The following is a 19,931-nucleotide window of genomic DNA, read 5'->3' on the forward strand; positions in this document are numbered from 1 at the left end:
ATGAAATCTAAGAGGACCACCAGTGTACAATTTATCTAATATGAAACACAAGACTAGTAAAAGGTAGAAATAGTTGATGTAGAATCAGTGAGAAAGACAGGCAAAGACTCGGTTAAACAATCAGCTTGAAAAGTGTAACAAGTAGATTGAAGAAAAAATTTAAGGACATGATGGAGGGGACGAACACGATAAAATCGGAAACGAAATAAAAATAAAGAGACCTAATATAAGGAGGCAAGCCAATCTGTCAACCAAGATGCTTCAAAGCAAAATAATTTTACGGACACCAACACGCTTTTTTCAAAGAGTTATACCAAAATCCCTAGTACATCTATTGAGGTAATAGTGTCTCAGGATAATTAACATGACAAAGCATAAGCAACATGACAATTGAGATTTTACAGACACTGTAATAGAAAATGTAAGAAACAGTTAAAAAAAGAAAAACCACGAATATAGGTAACGGAAAAGAGGGATAGATATTAAGTGATGGATGTCCATTTTTAAACCTTTCTGAGGACAAACTCTATTCCATTATAATGGCTAAAGTCAGATGTATATATATTTGAAATCTAATAAAGGAAATAGTGATGGAGATGAAGGGACAAGGAGAGCGAGAGAGAGAGGGGAGAGAAAGGGAGAATTGGTGGGAGAAGGAGGGAGTGGTGAAGGGACAAGGAGAGGGAGAGAGAGGGAGAGATGGTGGGAAAAGGAGGGAAAGGTGAAGGGACAAAGAGAGCGAGATAGTGGAAGGAGGGAGAGAGAGAGGGAGTGATGGTGGGAGAAGGATGGAGAGGTGAAGGGACAAAGAGAGCGAGATAGTGGAAGGAGAGAGGGGGAGTGATGGTGGGAGAAGGAGGGAGAGGTGAAGGGACCAGAGAGCGAGAGAGGAGAGAGAAAGAGCGAGAGAAGAAAAAAAGAGAGAAATATGGCAATGTTTCAAAATATAGAGACTGATAGAATACGAGGATGCGAGGGTAATGTATGTAAGGTTGCTATAAAAAATATTACCGGGTAAATTCTTAAAATAGTTTATGTACTCATTCAAAAGAAAAGCCCTTTCAGAGTGAAATTCGCTGAAAGCATAACACCCAAGATTGGGGAAGAGAAGCAACACAAGGACAGGTGTCAAAGGGTCGAAATTGCCTATTACCAAGGCCCTAATTCACTTATCATATTCAAAGTAGGGGTATAATGCAAATCTAATAACACGCACTGGTGAATTTCAAAAGGCCTTTGGACAAACTACCTCCGTACGATTATGTACCCAGCTCATACGGAATTGGACGAATAAACAATAATCTTTGTCAAGAAAGTATATTTTTCAAAGTAAGTTATTGTCACCTTCATGTTTTTTCCCCCACTTCAGTTGTTATGGTTTTTAATTGTCTTGATAGAAACATGGCTATCTAACCTTATTACAACAGATTTACTTTTTTCTAATGATGCTTTTTCGCTAACCATACAACTGTCTTAAATACGCCCAGTAATTTTCCTGATTATTAGAGCACCAGCCTGCCAGTTTAAATTGAATTTTGTCACAGGGTTAAATTTTTCTCTTATCATGGAAAACTGCTGCGAAACCCACATTCCCATTAATTCTGCTTCCGGAGTATATACATGATGGTCGCAGTCTTCGCCAAGTCTTCCTCCATCAACAACGTATACGATAGGTCCCGGCTAGGACTTCTCTTTTAAAGGTAATGGTTTCGCAATTGAGAATTCTGGTCGAAATAAATTTTACAATTAGGCGTCAAAAAAGTCAACTAACTCTTGTTTTCGCATGACAATTTGAGGAACACTTGCCAATATACATGACGCTTGGAAAAATCTTTTTCTCTACCCCCTTTATTGTTCTAATGACTATTTTGCGTCGCACGCTTCTTAGCTCGTGTATATTGTATTTTTTCTTGAGGGTTTTGTTCTAAACTGGTGAAGCATATGTTAATAAACGCTGGATTGCTCCTTTATAAATTATTTCTAGTGCGTCGTGGCCTATGCCCCCATAAACTTTAACTGACTGAGAGAGCATGTTGGTTACCTGTGATGCCTTTTCACAAATGTACTTAATATGAATATTCCATGAAAACATCCTATTAAAATAGATTCATAACCATTTAAGATTTTCGACATTTGGGATTTGCTATCGTTCAAGATAAACCTCCATATGTCTTCCTTCTGTTTCTGATATGAAGTACTTGGGACTTTTCACTAATAAATTCGATTTTATTTTCAGCAAACCAGTTATCTAGTAAATACAAACAATTATTAGCGGTAATCTCAAGCTGTGCGATTTCGCTGATATGATTGAGGTCATCTGCAAATAGTAAATAGCTCGTCATTTGAGAGAAATCTAGTTTTAATGATAACTCCTAAACAATTAACCAATAACCCAGAATGCAGCATGATCCTGGAAGGCAACCTTTTTCTGAGGAGCGCGGTAATTCCAGGCTCGAAGTATTAAGAGTTCCGCTCAGATAAATAATTTTTAGACAATTTGTACAGGTTAGCTGGGCATTTGTTATTTATTAGTCGTCTTCTGGTGGTTTTTTATTATTTGTACGAGGTGTTCATGAGACTTTTTAGGAAGAAATAAAACCACTTATTTAAAAATAATAATAATAATTCGGAAATCGTAAGATGCGGTCTGGTGTAATGTAGGTGATGTGGAAAAAAAGTTAATTTATACAATGCATAAAAATATTTTTTTAAAATTATATTCAATCAAAGTATTTCTACATCCTACATATATTTGTTAAATTTAAACAATGTTTGTAAATCCCAGGCCCTGAAGATGATCTAAATAAAGATCGAAACGTTGGCACGATAAAGAAAATGTTTTTCTAAAACCTACGTCACACCAGACCGCATCTCACGATTTCCAAATAATCATCGACGAACATTCACTAATCACCACGCAAATAATAATCATAACTTTTGGAGTTGGGGTTTTTTCCGTGTAGCCCCACTGAAGTCCACTTTTCCTTCTATTGAAATTTAAAAAAAACCAGGGAAAACCGGAATAAAAACGGGTGACCGGAACAAAAACCTAAATCGAGCTTAACAAAAAGAAATTTTAAGTTGTCCTAGTTATACACTGGGCATAGTCAATGAGAGAGATGACCTTGTATGACAGACAATAATGGATAGAGATAGTCAACAACTCGCAGATTAGCCAACATTTACTTGTTTATTTAATCACTCGTTAAGTATAGTTTCAATGTTAATAGTTTTAAAAATATTGCAAATATGTTGTTAACAACAAGTATTTATTATTTATGAACGTTCAAGTAATTACGCAAAGCTTTTAGTTCGGATTGTACAAAGTTATAGAATCATAAACGAGCCATGAATTATTATGGTCAAACTTTCCAACAAAATCTTGCTAATACTTGGCTACTTAGTTCCTACTTAATAATAACGCTTTACGTAAGACCTATATAATCTGTTTTTGTCTGACTACTATATTATAATCCGCATTAATTATTCTGTAATTATACCATTTTTAAGAAGATCGAGGGTGTAAATTGGTCGTGTAAGGGCATGTTTTGATTGAATGAATTATTTTTGATAGGCACGCTTATTTCCCCCCCCCTACTTTTCGTATAAAGCGAGAAGATAAATTATAGTGTTAAGCGGTTGAGAAGGAAAGAAAATCAATTTCCATCAAAAAGTTTTTTCTTAAAGGGTCAAAAGTAATGGCCTGGGCAAGAGGATGCGCCTGGCCGTTATTTCGCCCCTGTTCCCAGCCGAAGCGGCAGGCAAATATCCATCCTCACAAGAAACCCCGGTGTGGAGTCAAATGGGTGGAGCTGTTCCGTTTACAAACTGTTTTACCCGGGTTAAGTGCCTAATCGTGGCCGTTATCCATTTAGCCTCCCGGCCCATCATTAATGGGCGGTTAATTCCTCCTGCCTTTATATAATGATATTCCCCGACCATTTCTCTTTTTCTTAAAGTAAATCGTTAAATCCTTCAGGGGATAAAAAATCAAGGAGAGAAATATATCATAAAGAGATATGAGTATTTTTTCATGACACCAAACGTTTGGAAATGATTAGTCCGAATCAGCCTATCATCACTTTGCACCTGTGGATAGATCGATTTCCATTATAGACAAGATGATTAGCTTGTCAATGTCTTGGGCAAGTGGAAGTGTATTATCGATTAAAGCTTTACACTTAGCTTTTTTTTCGTGATTTTGAAATATTTCCCACTCTAAACTTGGCACGCTGCTTCTGACATGCCACTTTTTATTAGCGTTTGTTGATAAATAAAAATTAAAGCAGGTTCACACGTAAACGGACAAACTGTCTTCCGAAAGCTTCACAAACAGACATAATTAACTACAAAAAAAGTAACGCATAAGAAAACCTATTTGATTTGGAAATTTGATCAAATATTTTTGAAAATTATTTAAAGAAACATAAACAAAGATTCATACAAATTACATTTTACATTGAAAATAAATACATTTATACCAGGAAGGTACATTGCTATTTATTTTTTTAAGAACAATCAGTAAAATTTAACAATAATTAAACCAAACTAAACATTCACTCTGGGGTTTTCAATTTCATCATATTTTGTTTCATTTAACTATTAAACATTCATGTTTGGTATTGTTTTTTTATTCTCGTATAATTTATTTGGACAGACACAAATAAAAAGTAAATAAATTACTTGATAAACCATTGGGAGGAATGTTTTGTTGTTTCTTATTGGCTTTAATAACTTACCATTTTATTAAAATATTGGATGAACACAAAGCCTCTTTAATTACATTCCTCTGCGCATCAAAATACGCGGGCGTAAATTATAAAAGTGCCCCACCCGTCATTCTCAAAGGATAAAAACACAAGGGTAAAAAGCGTAGAAAAAAAAAAGAGGCCCGTCACACTTTGTGATTATTCCGAATCGTTACATCGTTTAGCGTTGGTTAACAAAGCGTTTCCCAGAGAATTCGGGGAGGGAAAAATACCGTCGAGCAGTGGTCGGAATGTCCTGATGATTCAGGTGGTACGGAACAATCAATAAATAACATGTCGTCGTTGAGTGGCCGGCGAGGCACGATGGCCTGGAAATGATCACGATAATGAAATCACTGACAGGTCGGAGCCGAATCAGAGGATTTTGGAACTTACGGACATAGTTAACGATTTGTTCATTTTGTTGATGTGATTTAAATTTAAGGAAAAGGCACGGAAAATCCAAACCAAACGACCGTTTTAAAAATTATATACAGAATTACTCTGTAATTCACTCTCAAGAGATAAATGAAAAAATCATAATTATTATTTACTTAAAATAATAACCGAGGAACTTTTATAACTATTATAATAAGAAACTTAAAGTACACTACAAAGTTTTTTTTACCAAAACACCAACTTTCTTTATAACAATATAGTTATAGTTTTTGCAAATGATAGTTCTATTCACAGAATTTTTTATTTACAACTATCCGGATTTTAAGCATTAAAAGCTCATCGTCAGGAGGTTGAAGGAGTTACAAACACATCACTCGGCATGAATTGACGACCAGAAACTGGTTTTAATGCCTGTCAATTTTGAACGTTTGATTATTGCCGAGTTGATGATGAACGCTTAATTCTTGAAATCCGGATAGTTGTAAACAACAAATTCAGTGAGTTGGACCACCATTTAGAAAAAATAAATTCAACAGGGACCTGGGACGTGGCCTGAAATGGACTACGAATAAAACAAAAATGAATTATTTAAAAAATATAGATAAAAAGATAAACACTTAAAAAATGGACTCATTGTTAGTCCATAAAAACAACAACCCATATAGTGTATAATAAATTTTTTATTTCAATATTTATAATTGTCATATGATTGTTAATTATTAACAAATAGGATTTTTTATCTCAAATATTTTTCTTTTCAGTGCAGCATTGCTTAAAAAATATTTTTCATTAAAATCGGTAATCCCAAGATCATAAGCACATCTTCCTATTGTAAATAAAATAAATAAAAAATGCTTAGATAACAAAGCAGATGAGCAAAGGGACAAAATAATTACAATCGATCTGGCATGCTACGATTATCCTTTATCTTACTTGAGAACTTAAGGTTTTAGGTTGAGATAAAAAAGTCAGTGTCACGAGCGGGATTCGAACCCACGACCTTCGACTTGATACGCCGCTACTCTACCACTTGAGCTATCGTGACTTCGATCGCTTCGGGCACTAACTTCCCATCTCAACCGCACCTTTTGAATTTTCCCTCCTTTTCCTAGTGCCCGAGGGATCGAAGTCACGATAGCTCAAGTGGTAGAGTAGCGGCGTATCAAGCCGAAGGTCGTGGGTTCGAATCCCGCTCGTGACACTGGCTTTTTTATCTCAACTTAAAACATTAATTAATTGGTCAAACGGACCACGAAAAATAGTGAATTTACTTGAGAACGTTCCTGGCATTGAATAATTATTTGAACAAGTTATATCATTCTTTTTAATAATCATTTTCGTTTGTGTCAGGCAAGGCTTCATTTCAAGAAAATTAAATAATCAAAATTAGCAATATCATTTCATTGAAACAGCCGAAGGTTTTAGTTCGAATCCCGCTCATGATACAAACTTTTTCAGAAAGTAGCAATTTGGTCAATTAGTCCACTAAACATAATGTATTTAATTATTAAAACAATTGAACAAGTACAGACGTACAGACAAACTCAATGACTTTACACATAAAAACTCATAAAAAAAATTCCACGTAATTTTTCCTATATCTGAAACAAATTACAAAGAAAATGCAAGGAACTATTTTATTTTATCTAGGCAATTAAATTGTTTACGCATCATTGAACTGAACTAAATAAAAGTGATTGACCACATTATAAGAAATGTCCATACTTATTAATTATTAAAAAGTAATCGTTAACAAAGGATAGAGCGACTGTCGGGATGTGAATTGCGCCTTTTAATGAATCAGAATCCCATGAATTGAATAACTGATAATTGCATTTTCTGCAATGGGATTGTTACATATTAGTACCACTAAATCGTATAAAGAGAAACAGTTAGTTTTTTTGTTTAAATAAATTCGTAGTCAAAGAATCACCTCATACCAACGGGTTACAAATATAAATATATATATATATATATAATAAATATGATTTTCGACTAGATGAAGAAAAAAACCGTGAACAAACTCTCCCCATCTAAAATCAGACAGGTAGAAAACAAACGAACAGCTCGCATGGGCAGGCAAAGAAATAATCTAATATGACTAATGATTGAAATGCTGTCAGCAACAATTTAATCTCAGCAATACAGAAAGTACGAAAACACTACTACTTAGACGTTCCACGCCTTTGCTGTCTACGAGTTCGATGATATAAATTATCATAGTTTCACTCTTCAAAAGAGGGTTTAATTAATGAACGAAATGACGCTAAATGAAACGGAATTATTATCGGAATAACGATATTACAGCAGATTCTCCCCGATAAACTAGCAATTATATTAATAACTAATGAATGATATTTTTTCGAGTATTAATTGATAGCAGTTTGACCGATATTTATATAGCTTTTAAATTGAGTTCCAATTGTCCAACCTTAATTCACCAAGGCGTGGACAAATCAACTTCGCAAAGGCAAAACGGTATAATGAGTACATGGAAAACTGTCATCCTAAATCGCGTCCTACAGACAAAGGGTCTGCAAGGGTAGACCTACATGGTTGTACACTGTTTAGAAATTAATTTATGAAATTCTTTTTACAAAATATTAAATGTTTGATATAATTTTTGTAGATTGTCAGATAACACAACTAAACGTCATTTTTAAGAGATGATATTTGTACTTACGTTGTTGTTCTGTAAAATTGAAAATTCGAGAAACCGGCCATGAAATCTTTTCATATGAACGTATTCAAGTAAATAATAATAGTGATTCAGCGTATTAAAATTTTAATTGGTTACAACAGTGATTAAACAGTGATCATTAACAAAAGACACGACAGCTCGAACGTAGGGCGTTCTAAGATACTAAACCATCATGACAGATACAAAATGCTGGTTTTAAACTATCTAAACGCCGCAATTGAATTATTTAAAATTCGTTTCTAACAATTTTTTTACTTCAGTTATTTTTTATCTACAACTGTACATGTATTATATACAATATACAGCAGATTGGATTTCAAATTTATAATTGTGGTATTGCGGGTATTACAGAGAATGTTATACATTCGCAGCCGCTGGGGATTAATAAAATGATATTAATCATTCAAGGGGTCTCGTCCATATTTTTCAGACGTTTACATGGTAATTGTGGGGAGTGGAGTAATGATATTTGTGTTACTGTGATTTACTATGAAAAGGTCCACAATATGTTTTGATTTTTGAAAAAAAAAAAACTGTTGGCATTTGACTGTGTGTGTGTGTTATTGTGTACGTAAAACAAGGCAGAAAGAATCAGTCTTAAAATTTTGGTTTCAAAACTTTCAAATTTTTGAATATTGGAATATTTGGTCGACCCATATGCGTGGCACCCGTACATGCAAGTAGGTTTGAGTAGGTATTGTCGATAGGTTTGATTCTAAGGGGTCACGGATTGTAGGTTGAGGAGGTCATAAACCATTTTAAATAGTTTGTTGAGAGTTTGTTTTTTAATGGTGTGTGTCAATAGTTAACTTTGTCGGTTAGGGGAACAGCTTCATTGTATAAGGTAGGTGGGGAAGTCTCATGACGGAGTGTAAAGGAGGAATACGTTTTGACTTTGAGGGGTTAAACTTTATTTTCGTTAAATTTCTACAGTTTTGAATTGTCGATATGTGGTTTTGTAACGTAAGTGAAGCTTGTGGAGAATAGGGAAAACTTGTATTTCCAACAAATTAAAATGATAAATAGTAGTGCGACCGTATCAGGAGGAGAAATTTTTGTTAAGTATTAGTAGCCAAAGTATTGACTGTAAGCATTACAGCGAAATATCCCACAGATATTTCGATGTCCCAGTAAATGCCAATAAAAACACTGAACAAAAAATAATTCACTAAAATCTGTCACGCGGAAGAATAACAGCACGCACGGGTAGTAAAGGGGCAATCTAATACGATTAAAGATCAAAAAGCTGACAGCAACATTTCAATCTTAGCGATACAGAAAATACGGGAGCGGTACAAATTAGATGTTGAACGCCTCGGCTGTCTATTCAAAATCTGAGACTTCGATTGTATAAATTCACCATGATTCAAGCTCTTAAAATGCTTGTTTAAAGACTGAAATAATACTAAGTGAAAATGAAATAACGATATCTGGAATAAATTAACGATATCTGGATATTACGAATGATTTTATCCGATTATTTAACGCCTTATGAATGGACTCTTTCGCAATAATTATCAATTATTATTAATTTATACTAAACCTTATATTTTGACTAATATTTATACTGCTTTTAAATTGGATTTGATGTGTCATCTGTAATTGATTAACATTTCATTTAAATGGTTAAAATTTCCTGCCAATTTAAATCAATTATGCAGTTGTAAATGGTAAAATCAATTTTAGGCCCCATTAGGCCTAAGTTCTACTATTTTGAATTATTAATATTCTTTTATCCTATCTATCATGACATGTAGGTTATAAATTAAGGGTTGGCCATCAACTTCTTGTTTTCATTTCTTTGTTGTAAAAAGCATGATTAATAAATAACCCCAAGTTTCACAGTATTAAGTTCCTATACCTAGTAATTTCTTCGAGTTTTACCAATCCTAACAGATTTATATTTCATAATAATTAAACATATTTTTAGAACTAAACTGGACGAAACATATTCAATATTATTTCCAATAGCCACTTGCAGGAAACTGTACCAATGGTGGTCAAGTTTAGGCAAGAACAAAAATGAGTGAAAATCTTAAATTAATGGCCCATAAGGACGATAAGAACAGGATTTTTGAATTTGTTTAAAATTTCCAGATAAATCTCGGTAATGATAAAGAATGGGAAAAAGCCCTCCGTAACGAATGGCACCACATGCACCAAGAATGTATGGAAGGGTTTGGCCCGGGAACGAAGTATTTAGAGCCCATGGGAAACTACCCTAGTATCTTTCAAGCCAAAATCCGCACAATTGAAAGATGTAGTCAGCTCAATTTGAATAAAACATGCACAACAAGGAAATAGCTTTCATGTGGAACAGCCAGATTAAATTAAACATTAAACTCAAACGCTATTAGCTCAGGACAAAGCAACTCGTAGACATTTTTCTTGTCTTCTGAAATCCGAAATATCCAAATACCGTTCATTCCAGTTCCAATGCTACTAGGAATTCATACCAACGTAAGGTAATTCCCTATGACTAAAGACTAAGAAAGACCCGAAACAACACCCAGTACCGTCTCCAATGAAACGCCCCAACGATTCTGTGCCAGGTCAACACAGGTGTCAAATCCTTTCGAACACCTCTCAACTATCTTGAGATCCTCACTCTGGTCTGAATGGAATACAGCATTTAGAACTAAATCATCTAATTCCTCAATTCTTCTCTTCCTCTCTCACCGCCCCCCAATCCGAGCCATCCGTCGGACGTTAAATACCAAATTGTCCGCCTCTTTAGAGACTTAAGAAATCCCCAGGAAAGGACCTCATAACTCCCAAAATCCTTACGAACCTATATAGAAAAAGCAATTGTATATATCACAGTCGTTTTCAAAGCCATAATCCGCACAACACACTTCACCATCCAGTGTAAACTTTCTCTCGTAACCCCAATTCCCAAACCAAACAAATCCCCTAGCTCATCGTCATAAAGTCTATAAACCTTCTCTCAATCCTAGCGAAAAATCTTTGACCGCCTACCTACTTTATCCTGAGACTTCAAAAGACATACTGTTTGTTTATAAACATTTACTCATTGGTTTTCGTCTGTTCTGAAAGCTCTTATATCCCACAACACGTCAAGCAAACATAACGGACTTAGAAGTTATCTTCACGAATATTCATGGTTCGCCCACTGGCACGTTTTACTCCAAGAAATATAACATGGAATGTGTTTTTTCAATGAATAATTTTTTAGGCTAGTATGGGTAACTCAAAGTACCCACTGAAAATATAGAACAAAGCCTCCGAGAACTTTAAGCTATGTATACCTAAATATTTGTAAAGAACTAACTCTGGAGTATTGATTTTTAAGGAAAACAATTTTGATGGTTTCTTTTAATCAGATCGTCAAAGGCTATTTAAAATAAAGTGCGAGGCAATGCATTTAAACTCTAACATTTGGCAAGAAAGTATGACTAGGTAGTGCTGCTTTTGTATCTTAAGGTTTCTAGAGAAGTCTACTTTTTGGCGAAATGTACCATATTAGATGAAATAAGACGTTTACACTCGGGTTCCTTTACTGTGACATGAGCAAACTGTACACTCTATACAGCCCCTAAACGAATTTAATTTGCAGTAATACTACGCAATAAAGTACTGACTTATCTCTAAAGTGACCATTTTAAATAATTATATAAAGATTTAAAATTATGTTAGTTACTTTAGTAAACATTTGTTTCTTCATTTTTTAATTATATGTATATTTTTTAATTTATATTTTATTTCTCTTTATTTGTGCCTAAATTTTTCAACAACCTCCGGCAGCTAGATACTATCCATGCAGCAAATACTTACGAAAAAATTATAAATAATAATCTACGATATGTAAGAAAATACATTACTTCTCTGTTTAGAAGGTTGATGATATCACGCCACAATAAATTTAAAGGCACGAAATTTATGTATTTATGTATTTATTTTCACTGCCCGACGAGATTTCTTTCAGTTTCTAAAGATTTTCTTTTCAATAAGAACTCAAGACAGGATACGAGGATTACGTTATAACACTAATGATTTAATTATTTCGTTGAATTAAAAAGAGATATATCTTTTCGTTTTCAATTTAGATTGAAAGTCAAACAATATATAATTTGGATTTCAAGCGGATCTATCACACAAAGGTTGTCGCCAAGTCTTTGTTGAAGGTGAATTAAAGAATCGATCGGGATAAGTCCTGAAATTGTCGCATTCAATAAACGTGAAAGCCTGGGCATCTGAGAAAATTATAAGGAGCAAACGGGAAAAAGAATTGCTATTGTGAATGTTCGAGATATCCGGCTTGTGAGGAATTGAATGCGCAGGTTCGAGACCTTGGTTTCGTAGCCCGGGTGGCTGCCCTCAGATCCCACAGTACCACCGCGAACTCCATCTCGTCAACAGGTCGCTCGTCGGGTCGAACCGCGCCGCGAAATTTGGATCGTGACAAATAAAAAGAGCCAAACCCGTTAGCCTGTAAGCTAACTCGACTCGATGAGTTTCCACCGCTAAAGAATCAATTCAAATAACAAAAGTATAATGTGAATAATATTCTAAACGACCAATTAGGGAAAACAAAATTTTCCAAAGAAAATGAAAATCAAAATTTAAGTGTGTAAAACATGTGAACCGTGCTTATAGTATAGAAATCTTTCTGAGGGTCGCCGGGCGAGGAGAGAAGAATGGCAGCAGGTTGGTATCCGCAGTCTGCAGTACTCCTTGAGTTATTACCTAGCGGCGCGGGGGGCACGAGATCCTCCACCCCAAACATGACCGTCTTGATTAAACCGATATATTTATTTACAACGAGGGTCAGCCTCCCTCAAATCCAAATTTATACCGGTCAAGTGAATTCGAACTAGTCGATTTCATGAAATTTCAACTAGGACGTTAACGGACGACGGATTTATGGCCTGCGGGCATGTGCGATGAACCAGTAAGAATGTGATTATGATGGGAGAAATACAGGGACGAGCTAATTAACAATGGTATATCGCGATGTGGGGGTTGATTACATGAATGTTAAATATACCAAACACCGGCATCCTTATTTTTTTTTTAACAATCGTCCTGTCAATACAGACACATTACAAAGAAAAAACCTAAATTTCTGTTTGTATTAATAACGAACGACAACAATAACCACATCTCTTTACTTATTTATGGATTAATCATACCACTAGTAGTAAAAGCAATAAAATTCATAAAATCGACTTAAATTAATTTCAACCAATATCATACAATGTTAAAAAATCAACTATTTTCTAATGAACGGCTTTACTGTTATTAGGATTCTGATTTTCACCGAAAAAATCGTTAAAATTAACCTTTTCTTCTTCTCAAATGAGCAAGTAAGAATTATTAATTATGTCCTAGCAAGTATGATCAGCTTTCAATATTAAAAAAGGAAAAAGCAAATTTAAAAGAAACACTTAGTTTCTTCGTCAGTCTCTTATTAAAAGTGTTACCTCTTCATTAGGACATGGTAACTATTATTAATAATGTCATTTAATTTATGTATTTCTGAAGTAGAATGGACGAGTTTTTGGTCTTGTTAACGGTAATTCTTAATTTTACTATGGTTGAAACCGTAAGTTTTATGTTTATTGTTGTTAACCTTGTAAATTATTGATAATTTAATTAGCTTGGATCTTAGATTGGTATTTTATTATTTAAAACTCTTTTCAGTTGTTTTAATTTTTTTAATTGTTTGAATGATAGTCTTGATAAAGAGGGTATACTCGAAAGTTCGACGAAGGAATTAAACGTTTTATTTCAGATAGGTCACATCTATAATTTTTAATATAAAACTATAAAAATTTATAACAGTAGGAAGCATGATTAAAGAAATCCAAATCTAGCATGAATTTTCGATCTTTTTTTACATAAAGCATCTATTTATTTTTAATTCTCTTTAAAAAGAATAACTTATACATTCTAAGTTTTAACCAATCTGTCAATAAAAAGTTGTAAATCATTTATTCAAAGCGAATATAAGGAACTGTTGATCTGAATTATGTTTGATAATTAAATTAACCTATTGGCCAATAATGGGAAAAAACACGAAATTGTATTATAGGCATTGATTTCTTTTAGTTTGCTTCCTCGTTCAGTTATTGTATACGAGGGTGGAAGGGGCTTAGCCAGGGTTGACGTGGGTTGTTAACAATAGGTCCGCCAATTCTCGCTTTTACTTAACGGATTAAAGCCTTGTTCATTTAAAGTTGGTCTTTTATTCCAGGGAGCATTATAGATAAGAAAACCTTGAAACTTTCATTTGCAAAAACATCTTTTCGTTCTAATATAAAATTTAAAGAGGCAACCAAACGTCAGTAAGGTGGCCGAAAGAATAGAAACGGAAAGGGTCCTTTAAAGAAGAAACCGGAAGCCGGAAAAAGTCCCCTAAACGGGGAAAAGTGCCAAAAAGGTCATGGAACCCACTGGCGAAACTCTTGAGTTAAAGGCGAAAAAACACCAATTTACTTTTGTCCCTTTTGTTTAAAGCAAGCGGCTGTGCAATATTGGCTACATCCTCGCAATATTTTGCTAATTTAATAAAGACTTTTGTCACAAAACGCTCAGGAAATGTTGGGATTTTATAGAAAATATTAATTTAGATAATACGAGTTTTTTATTACATCCGTGGCGGTATTACACATGACTGCTAGTGCAATCCGTGTGATCATTAAATCAACCACAGTGTTTTATATACTAAACATGTTTCTATTAAATATTTCCTATAATCTCATTTATAGATTACTTTTGATATGCCCATAAACAATAAAGACAGGTTCAATAATAAATATTTTTACAAAAAGACAAAAAAATATTTATAATTTTCTAAAGAAACCAAGACATTAAAACTTAATTCATCCCGTAGGCTCGGTTTCTGGATTCGGAACACCTTAATTCTCTTGTAGCGACAATAAAAAAACAAAAACAGAAAGTTAGGAAGGCCATTGGGGAACAAAAGTATGAATTTATTGCTCAAACAAGAGGGGTACTCGAGGATAGGCTGGAAGGGCGAAGGCAAACCTAATTCCAAGGGTCAGAAAAGATTTGTTTTTTGTAAATTTGCCAAAGTTTCAATTTAGCTCGGAGTATAAATTTTTTTTGTGAATTTCCAATGGATAAATAAACTAACTCTTAAGACCACTACTACCACCAATAATATTATATTTGATAAACAATTAATCCCCTAATGAAACAGAACAGCCTTATTTTTCGGCCAATTTGCCATTTCAGATGTTCCAAAGTCTGCTCAGTCGTGAAGCGTATCTGATATCCGGCACTATTCGGCTTCACTATTATGTTACATAAATGATTAAAGTTTATCAACTAAATCTCCTATTTCAGCAATAAAACTATTCGGTTATTCTATTTTTAATGGCAACGGTGAGCGGGATTTTCCTTTTTCAACCTTGTAAGCCGAAGGATTATAAGAGAAGGTTTGCCCGATAAAAATTTCAACGAACGGAAAACCAAGATCTGCAGAGATTGGAACAACGATGAACGTATTTCGATCCCACCGGTAGCAATTAATTTTTAAAGCTCTTTCAAAACTCCCACTAAAAAAAAGCGAATCAGCCGCAAGGCACAATACCAACAAGTTTTACATCCTACAGTTAGACAGGAAATATGGAAAAGTAAGCTCGCGTATTTTATCCGATTAGATGGACGACTTTGAAAAGTTTCACCATGAAAAATGAGAATCATAAATACTACTCAAAAGTATAAAAAAACAAATAAATAACACAAATTTAATTTTCTTTGCCTTTCTCTAAATTGCTCTCTAAATCTCTTGTAACGATACCGCTTTTAAATATTAAATCTCCTTGGTCCGTTTTGTTTGGTTATGATTTTTAAATATGATTCAGTTTATATTTTATGGTGGTCAGCAGAATTATAAATCAATAAAAAAAACCCATTGTCAACTCAAAGATTGGGACGTACAAAAGAACACACCGTCACGATAAGTAGGGTTTATAAATGAGGAAAACTCAGTAGGAAATCCGGTGACCTACTGAAAAGCTTTCATATTAACCACAACAAACGCGAGAGAATTCGGATGTGCTCCATGTAGCACAGAGAAATTAAATTTCTCATTCAGAAAAATCCTGGTTATTCACTAGTTGGAAAATAACCCAGACAAATGAAAAAGACATCTATTTTTGTTTTGAGGAAATCCGCCTAGTCAAGGATCATTTTTCTTACAAGATAAGTGCCGGTGAATAAAAAGTAGATTCTCTTTGAAATAATATTTAACATATCATTCGGAGATCGTGAGATGCGGTCTGGTGTGAGATAAATTTTAGAAAACGTTTTTCAAAAACCTACGTCACACCAGACCGCATCTCACGATCTCCGATCATTAACAAGCGGTCACTAAACACCACATATTTAACACATCGTTTTTGTTGTGAACGGAGTTGAATTTTTCAGTTTATAAATGTAATATATATAATACATATTTCAAAATTTATCTAAATATAATGTAGTGTAAACTACGACGGTGAACCGGCACGGGGTCACATACTGGGTGTGTCAGCACTCGCCTGTTTTTGAATTATTCAAACGGGTGTGGGCATTGCGCCATCTTCAGTGAGGGGCTGTCCTGAGTGAAGACACACCCAATAAGTGATCCTACGCTCATTTTCAGTATGAGTTCACCGACTTGCCACGGACAACAATTCCAGCGTAGGAGTACATGGATCAAACCTTACAATCCTTATAAAAGGACATACATACTAAAACGTTTGAGTTTTTGTTGATTTCATCCTTATTTTTCTCACTTTCAGTGATATACAATCTAAAGTTTATTTACTTACTCTGAGAGAAAAGAAATTCAGGTTTCCAACAGTTGTAGCAATGTTGCAGTTGGATACAATCCAGAAAGTTTTGAATTTTTAAGTGGAACACCGGATAATGGAGAGATAAAAAAATGGCACAGGGTGTCCAGCATAAAAAAAATATTTTAAAGAGTGCTTACAACGGATCCCAATTGTTTAACAAAAAATGGGTCAACTTTACTGGGAGTGTCTTTTTATTTTTTAACATATTATATATACTGGCACTCTCAACACGACACGCAAGGATGGCACAATTACACAGAAGACAAACACTTTGAGCCCTGAAGATGATCTCAATAAAAGATCGAAACGTTGGCACGATAAAGAAAATGTTTTTCTGAAACGTACATCACACCCGACCGCATCTCACGACATCTGAATAACTATCGNATATATATATAACAAAGGCAGACAACCCGTTTTGAACAATTAGATTAATTATATTCTCAGATCCTAGGGTTCATTGGCAAAAAGGCTCGGACACGCACCAATCACTTTTTACCGCAGTATCAAGACAAACTCTTTTTTTTTAATGCTTGGACAACAAAAATAGTTACAATCGATCTGCCATACTGAAGCGAACATTCAACGTACCTAAGAACGTTTCTGTCATTGTATAATTTTTGAATCAAGCTGTTAGTTCTTTATACTACTCATGTAAATAAATAAAAGCTTCTTTTTGATTTGTTTATTTTTTCGTGGAGGCACGGATACAGGCTGATGTTGATATGGACGAAAAAATAGGTTCAATCAATAATATTATCAAAATAAAAACGGACAGCATTATCCGAGCACGAGCACTGGTTTTAATTAAATGACTTTTGAGGTACCCAAAAATATTACATTATTTTTAACAAGAAACGAATATATCTTATTTCAACCCTAAGGGTTAAATCAACCAATTATTTATACTGTAATCTTACTTTTTAAGTTTTTCCCAATAACGTTTTTATTAAATCTTCTTATTTTTCAATGTTGTTCATACTTGTCCAGGTTTATTTTACAGATTTCTTTTATAATTTTTGCCAAAATACTAAACATTTCTATTTGAGCCGAATATCGATGACTAATTAGTTCACTAATTGTCGGCTTACAATTATCGACCGGGAACCAAATCTTTTATTGAAATGTGTGTACCAGTTTTCAATAGACAAAGGGGCCAGTTATTGACACCATGTTCAACGATGAAAAGAGTTTATTATGAACAAAATAAATTTATTTACATCTTTATTTAGCGGTACAAAATTATCGAACAACAGGTATTGAACGCGTTTACATGATTACAGTCATACCCCGTAGCTAAATAGCACACTATACTCTGAGAAGGAAAATTACCTAGGCAATTTTTAATATTCTTTAGGATTTTTTATTTAAAAATTTAGAAAATAAAACTCTTTGGTTTTTCTTATTCCCAAACACTACAGGCTTTGGCAATTTGGAAAATATGTTCTGCTGCTTCACGATTTTTCATCCTATTCAATTTAGAAAATATTCGTCGTTCTTCCACAAATGAAAAAATAAGTGTAGTAAGCATAAAAACGAAAATCAACTTTGCGTCAACAACTGGGGTAACTGATCATTTTATGGATCCAGTTATCGACGTCCTAAACAGCTGTTATTTTAGAGAAAGAGTGGTTTAAAAATGATATTCACCTAAGTAGGAGTGATATCAAAATTTGTGAAAAAGCATAATACGACAAGATAAAACGTAAAATTTTCAGTCTCCTTCTCATCGAAATCCGTAAGGATCATCATGAAGTCATGAGAAATATGCGTTACCCCCATGGTACCACCAAATGGCTTAGTGATATTGGCGGGAATCGGTAGCTGATAAGTAGGGCTTTGAAATGACGCCGTTTGAAATCCTAGTTGATCCGAACCGCTTTACAAAATTTAAATTACAATTATCAACAATTGGTGACATGTCTGTAATAGGTACCTTTTCCATAATATCTTAGGAAATCAAATCCCATGCAAACAAAATAAATATTATTGACTACCACTGACAGAATATAACGTTTTTGAACATAGAGGAGATATTCCAGTTTTCACAACTTACTCTCTCATGAGTTTCCCGTGTACTAACGAAAACCAAGCTTACTCCACCAAGGTAGGGAAAAACCTTTCAACTTCACAAAGGCAAAACGGTATAAAGTGTACTTGGAAAACTGTCTCGCTAAATCGCGTGTGACAACTGCAAGACCTTCATTGATGAATGGAGACGACAAAAGTACGTTTTTTATACAAATTAATTTATGTCATACTTTATCTCAAATTTTAAATATTTGATATAATTTGTGTAGATTGCCAGATGAATTACACAACTACATACTTTTAACGAGATGGTATTTCAATTTACGTTGTCATTCTGTAAATTGAAAAATCAAAAAAACTGGCCATGAAATTGTTTACACATGAATGTAAACAAGTAAATAATAGTGATTCAGCATATTCCAATTTTAGTTAGGTATTTATAATTAAAAAGTGATCATTAACAAATCACGCAACGGCTTGAACATAAGGCGCTGTAGGATACTAAACCTTCATGACAGGTCTAAAATGCTGGTTTTAAACTATCTAAACGCTGCAATGGAACTTATAATTTAATTTTTACCAATTAAAAAAATAAATAGCAGTACAACCGTATCTGAAGGTGAAAAGTTTTTAAAAATAATAGTAGTAAAAGAATTGATTGTTTCATTGCATTGTCAGCACACAGATTTCGATTTCCCATTAAAATTAAAATAACAACGCTGAAAAAAAAATTCTCCCTCACTAAAATATGACACGTGGAAGAAAAACAGGTCGCAAGGACAGTCAAGGGAAAATCTAATATGACTAATGAACCGACAGCAACATTTCAATCTCAGCGATATAGAAAATATGAGCCCGGTACAAATAAGACGTTACATCGGCTGTCTATTCAAAATCTGACACTTCGATTGTATAAATTAACCATTATTCAAACTCTTCAACTGTTTGATTAATGACAAAATAATACTGAATGAAAGAGAAATTACCGATATCTCGATAAAACGATTGATTTACTCCGATAAATTAACCCCTCTACTAATTCCTAAGGAATGGTCTCTTCTGTAATTATTAACAATTACTAAAATATGAAAGTTCTATATTTTGACTAACATATTTATTGTTTTTGAATTGGATTCGACGTGTCATCTCCAATTGGTTAACATTTGTGAAGCGTCCTTCCCAATTTAAATCAATTATGCAGTTGGAAATGGTAAAATCCATTTG

The 19,931-nt window shown here is 34.0% G+C and overlaps 2 protein-coding genes across 2 annotated transcripts in view; one reads left to right on the forward strand and one right to left on the reverse strand.

Annotated features, from left to right (window-relative positions):
* LOC106668987 (midasin) overlaps positions 1-19,931 on the reverse strand; it is a 241,911-nt gene that overhangs the window by 90,662 nt on the left and 131,318 nt on the right. The window lies entirely within an intron of this gene.
* LOC112127454 overlaps positions 11,582-19,931 on the forward strand; it is a 107,040-nt gene continuing 98,690 nt past the window's right edge. Inside the window, exon 1 of the mRNA XM_024228486.1 lies at positions 11,582-12,516. Coding sequence (XP_024084254.1) covers positions 12,507-12,516 — 10 coding nt within the window. The 5' untranslated portion in view covers positions 11,582-12,506. The remainder of the gene's footprint in view (positions 12,517-19,931) is intronic.

Source organism: Cimex lectularius, unplaced genomic scaffold (assembly GCF_000648675.2).
Source record: "Cimex lectularius strain Harlan isolate CLEC.00 unplaced genomic scaffold, Clec_2.1 scaffold257, whole genome shotgun sequence".
In the NCBI taxonomy this organism is placed as follows: Eukaryota; Metazoa; Arthropoda; class Insecta; order Hemiptera; family Cimicidae; genus Cimex; species Cimex lectularius.